Source organism: Phlebotomus argentipes, unplaced genomic scaffold (assembly GCF_947086385.1).
Source record: "Phlebotomus argentipes unplaced genomic scaffold, Phlebotomus argentipes genome assembly contig_2, whole genome shotgun sequence".
Classification (NCBI taxonomy): Eukaryota; Metazoa; Arthropoda; class Insecta; order Diptera; family Psychodidae; genus Phlebotomus; species Phlebotomus argentipes.
The window spans coordinates 628774-639219 of NW_026776162.1; the positions used below are offsets into that span (position 1 = coordinate 628774).

General features: G+C 44.4%; 1 protein-coding gene across 1 annotated transcript in view; it reads right to left on the bottom strand.

Annotated features, from left to right (window-relative positions):
- LOC132264811 (diacylglycerol kinase eta) overlaps positions 1-7725 on the bottom strand; it is a 49115-nt gene extending 41390 nt beyond the window's left edge. Inside the window, 2 exon segments of the mRNA XM_059765138.1 lie at positions 1618-1728; positions 7609-7725. Coding sequence (XP_059621121.1) covers positions 1618-1728; positions 7609-7725 — 228 coding nt within the window.
- Between the last annotated feature and the right edge of the window lie 2721 nt (positions 7726-10446).

Genomic DNA, 10446 nt, shown 5'->3' on the forward strand with positions numbered 1-10446 from the left:
GCATTATATTTAGTTCGGTTTATTGTTGTGACGTGAGGAAATTCAGTTCAAAAGCCACAAATTGTTTGTTTTTGTCGCACTTTTCCGCTGCTTCGCCAATGGCAATGTACATGATCATTTCTGGCTATATTCGCAACTTGAGAGTTAATTTTGCCATCGACATCATTGCTTTTCCCTCGCTTTTCCCTGAGGTCGCGGCGCGCATGCAAAAAAAAGGTGCCGGAAGTGAGAGTCGAGGATTCGACAATGGGGAAAATTAAAACACAAGTGGAGGAGAACTTTTTCTCCACACAAATTTAGACACGAGCTCTTGAGTGGAGTGAAAGAGGATCTTGAGAAGTCTCGTCATTTTGATTAATGTGAAATTCAATCTTCACTGGAGGGAGTTTCTGTATTATTTCTCAAGTTTTCCACTCCTCCTTTTTCCTATCCGCGCACGAAATTCGGAATGGCGAAATGTTGTTTATTTTCAGCGAAGCTCCTCTTTTGGGTGCTGAAAGAAAAAAAAATTCTCGCATCTTCTTCACGCGGGCAAATATCAAATTTACATTTCACTTGTTATCCACTCATTTGGACGTAATTTCATTCCATTTTCCCGCTTTTCATCGCTCCGATCGCCCAACTTCGGCGGCAGAATCTTGGTCCGAGTGGAGGAAAATGTGATTAATTTATGTGCGATATTATTGTAAAGTTTCACGTGAGCTCCGGACAGTTCATGATGCCAAAGCAACTCCCAGAAGATCGTCACTGTCACAGTGAGCAACAAGTTGAATGACACTATTGGCAAACTTTTAATTACTTTATCTAATTTTAATTAATTTTAATTAATTCCCCATCAAGTCGTGCCAGGATGAAAGTGAGGATTTTTTTTCCAGGCAGTCAATGGCCTTTTGCAGTGACATTCCGCGTCTGGGGATTCCTATGAATAACCATTGGACCTTGCGTGTTTTGCAACTTGTGGACAAATTGTCCTTTGACGAAAGTAAACTACGAGAAAGTTTGCAAATACGTCATCTAGAGAATTTTATGCAAATCGCTAGTAAATTAATTAACAACACTACGTTGCGTGGATGTCAGTATGTGGATGTGAAAGGGATGAAAGGATAAAAGGCCGCAGAGTTAAAATTACAGTGCAATTCCATATTTACACTATAGAAAGTGCTGGATATGCCAAAGGTTTCTATATATGGATCATAAAACCACTGCAACTGAAATCCATTTGCATGTTTAAACCATACAAAAGTGAATTATATGTGTAGGTGTTTTTTTTTATTTTAATCCTGCACTATAGCTGATGTACCAGAGCACTCTGAACAATCAATCTTCATCCATAGGCTCGACAGCAAATTGATGGAAGTGAGAATTTTCCACTTCAATTAAAAATCACCAGTCACTTCTGCCATTTATTCAGCGGGAGGAAAGCGTTGAATAATCCAGTGACTGGGTAAATTGCAGGTGAAATATCGCGGATTATGTATGTGAGCGATGGGTTGGGCCATTGTTGTTTGTTTAATGGAATTTTATCCACAGTCACTCTTTGTGATTTAATCAGTGCTCACCGCAGTGTGATAGGAAGGATTTGGCCAGGTGGATCTGTAATTATGCAATGCCACTCACCTTGGAATCCTTGGCGTAGTACAATTTGTGACCTTTAAGGCGGAAGAAGCGTCGACGCCAGCGCTGAAAGGACCACGTCTGTTTCATGAGGAAACCCTCTTTCGTGGCGACCTACAGACGAGAGGCAGACAAAAGAATAAATACCTCAAGGTAAGGTTAATTGCGACAAGGGTGCTTTTTCACATTGTTTTCCGCGGAAAGTCCTTCGGGCAGGAGGCTAATTGTTATACGCTTTTTCTCACAAAATTCAAAAATTTCCATAGGAACCGAGTAGATTTATTGCTGAAAAATGCAAATTTGCGGCTCTGTTGCCTTGCAATTTCATAGGAAAATCTGCGCCTTTCCCCATCTGATGAGCTTCCTTGATGAAGACTAACCATTAAGTCTCTCATCCCGCCAGAGCCGGGCCAGCTTAAGTGCCTCCCACTTCGCAGAGAGCTTTGAGAGCGGAGAGAGTGACTGAGAGAGGGAGAGCGAGAGCTTGCGGTGACGGTTGTGAACGGAGCTTTAGTTTCTCCACTCCTTTTCCCCAGGACGACTGAGGAAAAGTGAGGGGGAGAGAAAGCACCTGTTGTGGCGCTTGTGTACTACATAACGAAGCGGAACGACACCTCGACAGGGACAACAGAGTGGCGCTGGGACGAGAGCGAGGAGCTCGAGCAGTGCCTCGGCTTTACTATTATGTACCAGTGCGGAGACTTTGGCGTAAAATGCTCGCATTTACATTATGTGGCAACGCTATAGCGTACAAATACACAAATGCGGAGCAATATTGCCGTGAGCCGGAAGCACGAACTAACGAGACATTCCGTGGGGTGGGTCTTAAGTGCGCCCACTCACCCTCGATGTTTACTAGGCGTTGTTCAATCCATCGCACCGCGATGGAAATGTATATTTGAAGTCACGCCGTGTTGAGGCACACAGAAGAGATGACACAGAAATCTATGCGGAAAATTTTCCAGCGCGCTCTCCCATGCATTTAAATAATCATCAAATCATCGAAAACTCCATGCATAAGGTTCGCGAAACGAGTAATCTCCTCGAAATAAATACACAAATCCCTCGTACCAATAAGAATTTCCATGGGAAGCGGGCTCTGAGCCGTTTTTAATTGAAATTCAATTTATGAATTCAAATATTTTAACATCCTCATCTGGCGGGATCTTGCAGGGATTTGTGCCTAATCGGCCGGAGCATAAGGAGTTCGCACATCAGCCTGAGCTTTTCGCTCGTCCATTTTTATCTTTTAGCCATTTTAGGGGTGCGGTGTCCCATATTTCGAAGCGCGCCACCAAAATTCTTCACTCGTGCCACGTCTCTATTTACCATGATAAAGTGGTGCCTTTTTCACTGGGTGCGATGGGGATTTCATCTCACACCCAGCATCGTTCTGTGTTTTCCCGAAAAGCTCGTTAGTTGCATCGGCACTTGGTGTATTAGAATCTAAAGCCGCTCTCAAAGCGCCCTCAGGCGCTATACATTCTGTTGTAAGGCAATCTGCCTAATTGCCCATGAAAGCGACGAGGCGCTTTTCCACCAAAAAAGATACCACACAATGTGAGTGAGGCAAATCATCAGAGAATGTCTGTCTCTCTCTCAGGGCGCGTTGTTCATATATTCTGAGGCTCATGAGTAATAATATATATCAAATTAGACCCATTTTTCCCCACTGCAATGGCGTTTACATACGAATTAGGGAGCTTTAGCACCCCGAAAATAAATCCCTCGTGGAATTTAGGTCAAGTTGAGCGGAAAATTCCCCAATTATCAGCCTCTCTTCTCTCTCCCTCAGATGATTAATCGCATGTAAATTCAGAGTGGAATCGAACACAGAGATTTCTCTATATCGTGTTGGAAAATTATGAATATTTCATGGGGGGAAAGGGGAGGATGCACAACTGTGGGGAATTCAATTAAAATGATTAAAATCTCCACAGTGTGAGCTATCCTTCCCCTCTGTTGCGCCACTTTGGCTTGAGAGCAAGAGAGAGTGACTGGGAAGTCTTTCAGGACGAATTTGCTGATGAGAACAGAACGAAATCCTTGCTTATGTCCGATGCACTGCATTGTCACCCCGCAGAGACTGACAGTGAATTCCAATGGGGAGATTTTTTTCCCTCATTGAAGACTGAATTGGACATTGAGAGAGACAACAGCGATTGAGAAGATGAAGCACATTTTTGGGGCGCAGGTGAGATGGTAATCGATCATGCTTTCCGTACACATTTTATTGATTTATCCTCACACGAATTCTCTGACAAACGCACCCGCAAAACCACGAAGGCATTCCAAATGGTTTTTGTGGTGTGAGGCGCACGTGAATTTGGGCGGAAAAGGTTCAACTGTAGCAGCCAGGATCTATAATCCAAATGGATGGGGGATGATTTATTAATTTTGAAATATCCTCGCCAAATTTTTACGACATCCGAAGAGTTGACGCAATAAATTTTGCTCAACGTAAATGCGGATAAACATAAAATTTATCGGATGCTGTGAAACAATTCCCATTGTCAATTTTATCTTGACTCATTTTACACCCGAGCAGATGAAGAATATTTCCCACACCCTCAAAAGTAAAGCGTCTTTTGTGTGCGGTCCCCGACAAAACACAAATCTCATCTTCACCACCTCATTTCCATGGATGAAAATTGCCATTCAAGCCAAAAAGGGATGGGATATGATAATGATTCTTGATAGAAAGACGCATTCTCCGTTTACCCTTCTCTTGGGTATATAAGACCGTGTCTGCAAAATGGACATTTGAATTTTCTACACGTAGAAAAACTGAGGATTTTCCCGCATTGTACGAAAATCAAGACTCTCATCAAACGCACTAAGCTCGATATAATTGATTCTATTTTGGGTGAGGGGAGAAATTTTAAAATAACTCCCCTCACCTTGTACAGTCGTCTTTATCCGTGTTTTTCTCTGCCATTTTTCAATTTGTACAGAAAATTAATTCTGGAATTCAGGCTGGGAAATCCCTCAACTCTGTACGTCTTTTGCTGAATAATTTAGCTTGTATAGAAGAAGAATGCACGGAGATTATATTCGTCCCATTAAAATGTATAGCTAAGCACGAACCCATTTTTTATGTGCGAACAATGCGAGCACGAAAATTTTCTACGGTATAGAAATCAGGCTGGGAGGAAAGTGTATCCACAAGAACACTGACCAAGAGTTGGCCACCCATTGTGGGGTGGAATGTGAACGGTGAGGACAGTGAAAAGGGCATCAAAACTGTTCTTGAATGACGTATAAAGTGGTAGTAAAAGCTAAAATGTTTGCCGCACACACACAAACTAGTGGAAAATCCATCGTGAGGACGTTGAACAAGGAGAGCATCTGAGGAGGGTGGGAATATGGAAATGGGGAGCATAATTAAAGTGGGTATGGAGTGTGTATATTGTTGTAATTATCATTATCCTCTTTCGCTTCCCTTGAACCCCAGAGCTTTTTACCCCCTGCCAAGCCTCGGCGCTGGGGCGAAAGTATAGTTTCATGTTAACCATCCGCCCGGGTGGGGTGATTGGCGATTTTACCAGGCGCACCGCTGGGGACGGGCGGCCGGGGAGGTGAAAAGTCTTAACAGACCATTTCACAGGAAACATAAAACACTTTCTCGGCAGTCGAAACCCCCTCGAGCTTCTGATTGTGTCTTGGGGTTCTTCGTGTGTGAAAATGGAAATGGAAGGGTGGGTCTCTGCTCAGAGTGAAGTAGCTGAAAGGCTAATTTTGCAGGGGATTAAAGTTGCTCAACATCTTCGGACTTCCACCCCATTTTTCTTGCATGTGTACATCCTTTGGGAGGAACTCATTCGCATCCTCAAGAGTGAAATTCCACTAAGTACTTCCTCTCTTTTTCCCCCAGCCACCCACCCAGAAAATCCACCCCGAAGAAGTGTGGTGTTATTAAGAAATTCCTCTAATTTGTGTGAAAAGAAAAATACCTCCATGTTTCCCTATATAGTAGAACCATCTGCCTTTTGTTTTGCCCTCCACTATCTCGGGTCTTCCGCAATTTCCCTCCTTGGCTGAGCGCGCAATGTGCGGAAAAGAACAATGAGGTGTACGCCGGGGCTCTTGGACGGAAATGCCTGAAGGGGTGTGAGTGATAAGTTTTCTCTGTCGTCAACTTTCCTTGGGAATATTGTGGGAATATCGCGATTCAAAGTTTGTGATTGAAGAGGAAATTATATTCTCTCACTCTCCATCATGACAAATATATGAAGGAAAATGTGTACATGGAAGAGTCTTCCTTGGGAAACCATTTCGGTCTTTTCATCTTTCTTATCGGGTTTTCTCCCACACTCCCGCCCCACCAGCTTGGCCTTGCTCCCGAGCTGATAAGTGAAACATTCCAAGTTAGAGGAGGAAGTGGATGGGAGGTTTTCCGGGCCGTCGCGATGGTATAATCGCTGAGAAAGGAGTATTGAAAGTATGTGGTTTTTCTCCACAAACAGACAGATCCATCCATGCGCTGCAATTTTTCAATGCTCCTCTATTCCCAGTGGCCGCGGAAGGTGAGGCTGAGGCAAACGCAACAAGCATTCCGTATATCACTCATTCTTATCTGATTGCGCCAGGCGAGTGATGCCATTCTTCTGACGGGTGTAACCACCCTCAATTACCATAATCCACCCCCTCGGCGGCCACCTTCGGGGGCTCTCCTTCGTGCGGCCCGCTGAAGGGCGGGAAAGCAGACGCTCGGGAGCGAAGGCACATGCACAGGAAGGGAAAAGGTCAGGCTTGAGGGACACCGAAATGTGGCACTCGGCGGTGGGTGAGAATTCGACAAGCGCCGTGATTCCTCCCCAAAGTGGGGTGTCACCTCTCTTCAGCCCTGACACTTCGGAGGCTCCGCCGGGCGTCCTACAAGTGCAAATATTTGCCTACTTTCCCCAGCAATTCGCGCTCTCTATTTGCGTGGTTTTCGACAATAATGCTGCTCAAATAGGGTGTGCGGTGGGTGGCTGGGTGGCGCGTCCCGTTGGATATGTAATTCGCTGTACAAATAATTTGAACTGGGTGAGAAATTCCCCACCACAGAAGCGTGTGGTTGAGAAGAAAAGGAGCAAAAAAGCGCAAAAATCGATTTTGTGTGCGGTGACACACTTTTCTTCTTTTCGTTACTCTTTTTTTCCCTCCACACCGGATTCCCACTCCCGGTTGGGACTCATCCTCACGCGCCCCACGGTCGCACTCAATAACGATATAGCATGAAATGGTTATTCGTTTCATATAAACACGCAGACGATAGCTGACGGACGAGACTATGAAAGTTGCATGGATACTTGTGAAAGGTTCTCCTATAATTTCCTGAAACTTTCCCTCGGGCCATCAAATGGATTTCACCGCAATTTCTGACGGAATGCCGACTTTTTCTACACGACCCAGGAAACTTTACTCATTCAAATTTTAATTATATAAAAATAGAATGTTTCATTTAACAGCGGAAATGAAAAATTCGGGTCAAAGAGATGGGGTTATTTTAGACAGATTTCTAAATTTCAAAGAAAATTATCCTGTGTTTATTAACCAGTCGAGTGGGAAATTGGGTAATTCAGCTCTCAGTTCATTTAGACAAACAATCTCTCCAGAGTAAATGGATATCGACACCTGTTGAAGGTGAGCAATGGAATCAATTAATTCAAAATTGCCCAGAATACAATTCCCAAAATTTAATGAGATGCGACCTTCGCTTTTATCTTATAAAGTGTGCTCATCACCCAAAGGCCGCACAGAACTTAATTTTAAACCTTTGAGTAATTTCATATTCCAGGAGCGTGTCCTAATCAAAATCCCCAAATCAGTCCAGTATGAATTTTTCAGTAATCTTGCCGAACATTTCCAAATCCTGCCTCGCCATCTGTGGAAATGGCATGTCCTTAAAGGAGGGTCTGCGTGCCTCCGTGGGATGGGGTTGTTTAATATCGAATGACGAAGGGGCTCAAAGAGGACACGAAAATCTCTATATCGATATATACTCACGGAGTTGGGGATCTCCTTCTTGGTGGACAGCCTCCTGTGGAAGATGCGAGCCGGCTCAGTTTCATTGTCGCTCTCGGAAGACTCTTCGGCACCACAGCCACTCGCCACCGTGTCCATCTTCGCGTCCAGCACGATGCCTGTGTCCTGCTATGCGGAGTTCGCCCGCAATCTAATTTATAGCACTAATATCGCGGTCGTGTAGTCGCAGAGGCCGAGCCGCGGCCACGCATTCGGCTGTATTTTGTCTGGTGTCATTGGGTCAAATACACACGCGCACGACTTCACGGCATAGGCACGCACGGGGGGTGGAAAGCACTTTTCCGCCGCTTTGCCGCTTCTCCCCAAAGACGCTCCTCTAAGCGCTGATTGCGGGAATGAAACCGTTTTTTCACTGAGTGTCTCGGCGCTCTCACGACTGGCTCATCACCTGTCACTTCACCGTCTCCGCCGTGGGTCAGTGGTCCACGTGACCCGTACAGCAACCGTCCTTAGGCACGAGCACTGGCCTCAAGTGGCCGCAGGGAGAGATGCTTTTCATCCACCCAGAGCGCCATGTTTGTTCTGCCTGTCGCGCTACTCTGGCCCTCTCCAGTTCCATCGGGTCTTCGCTGCCACGGATCACCCCTCATGGCGAGGAGTGGTGGAAGCTTTCAGGGGAATTCACGCAGGAGACGCGACTCGGTGCGCCTGATCGCCAGACACACATTGTCAGGTCTCTCCCCCCATTGTTTACACTCGCATACCCCGCCACGGAGGACTCCTTGGCAACCCCGTGAGTGGAACAGGGATGGCCAGAGGAGCTCCAGCACGCGCTCGCTATTTACTACATAGCATGCAAAAGGTGGGAGATTTTTCATCGGACACCCAGTGGGGGTTTGGGTGTGATATCGTGCTTTCTCTGAATTTCCTCTCGCACATTCACCCTTCTGTCGTGCCTGATCGCTTCTTTCTCCACACAGAGCAGACGAATCAATTGACATCACCATTTTCAGGAAAACCCGTTGGCTTGAGTATACGAGAAATAATGATTATATGTGTATTAAAGAGCACTGATGAACACACATTTGTAAATTTTAGTTGATCAATTTCTGAGACAAATCAATATACGTCATTACTTCTGAATTTACTTAAGTTTAAGTGTGCAGACAAAACTTCCTTATAGCCCCTATTCGTACAGCTTTCGAAAAGATATGCCCAGATTTATTCAATACCCTCAATGTGAATCATTTGAATGGGGATTCTGACGTCATAAACGTCTCCTGACAATCGCAAATGCTATAAGAAAACGTGCTTGGAGAATCATAAGTGAAACCTTTCAGCCCTAATCACTTTTCCTATTTAAAGTCATAACATTTTACCTGTCAAACAGGAAATCCTCTACTATTTTTATCTCCTTCTTCGTGGAATTTCGCAACTTTTCCTGCGGCCTAGATTCCCATTTCCCATTCCATTTCCTTTTCACTTCAACACTGACGCAATACATGAACTTTTCACGACAAAAGAAATTCCCTTGTGCATTTAAATCAATTAATTGTCCCTCCCTCTGGGCGTGGGACTTGGTCTCCTCGAGAGCACTTTGGTGTGCTGTTGGTGTTAAAAGTAAAAGCTTTCGAGGGTGAAAAGGTTACTCACATTTCTTTTCTCACCACCGCGCCACTCGGGTTATTTATAGTGTCTCACGGAGTGACAGGAAATGGAGCCACTAAGGCGGATATCGTCGTCTATAAATGTAGATCAAGAATCCTCCCGCCACTCTCGCGGCAGTCAATGAAAAACTACATTGTCACGAGGCTCGCCTCCACTTTAGAGCAGAAACCTCGTGTCCTAATTGAATTTGCTTCCCTCCATTTTCGTAGTGTGGCGCCCGGGGCGGAGGCATGACGCTCGAGAGACACCCTCCCGAGGGATGTGAGTGTGTGACGCAGTGACAATTTTAGCCCCCATCGACAGATGATAACTCGATCAATTACTTGCGAATATATTTTTGGTGTCTGTGCGTATGACTTTTGTCTGGAATTGGTCACATTTCGTGCTATGGCGCGCGAAGCTCCTATTTATAGTCCTGCGAAGCTGGAAAATGTCTCTCACAGGCAAGAGTATAGGGAAAATTCAATTAACACTTCCGATTCACTTGAGAAGACCAATTATGGCGTTTGATGGAAAGTCGCGTGATCAATAAAAGAAAATCATTAATATTATATTTCTCTCATGTTTTATATACACAAATTTGTAATTGATTATTTATACATAAAATAATTACTTTTTAAAAATAATTCCGCTTCAATTTCCATCGCTTAACTTTTTTTTCTCCTTTTTTTCCTTAACATGCACTTACACGAGAAAATTACTAGAACAAGAATTCTAATTCTGTTATTGAAGGTTACACAGAAAAAAATCTCAAAGTATATTTCACTCTAGCTCTTTTTTGCTTATTGATTCAGACTCCAGAATTCAAAGACTCTCATCCACCGTTCATTCACTCACTGTGTGTCTCAGGGAAAAGGCATTCGCGGCGCGAAAAGTCGCGGGCCGAAGTGCCCTTAACAACAAGAATATCATATTATAAATTCTACACTCTCAGTATCTTTCCTCCTAATTTGCTATATATGTCATGTAGGTATAGGACAATTCCATTGTTATGCGTTCTCAATGATGCAGTAGCTCAATATGCTGATGTGAAGTGGGAAGTGAATTGTTAGAAGCGTCTCATTTCCAGCACCGAAAGCAGGTTGGTCACAATCCGGGAACCAGGATGAGGATCGAAAGGCGTGCAAGCAGGGATGAAAATGGCAACGGGATGTGAAGGAATTGCGTTATAAATATCGATAGAAGACCTCC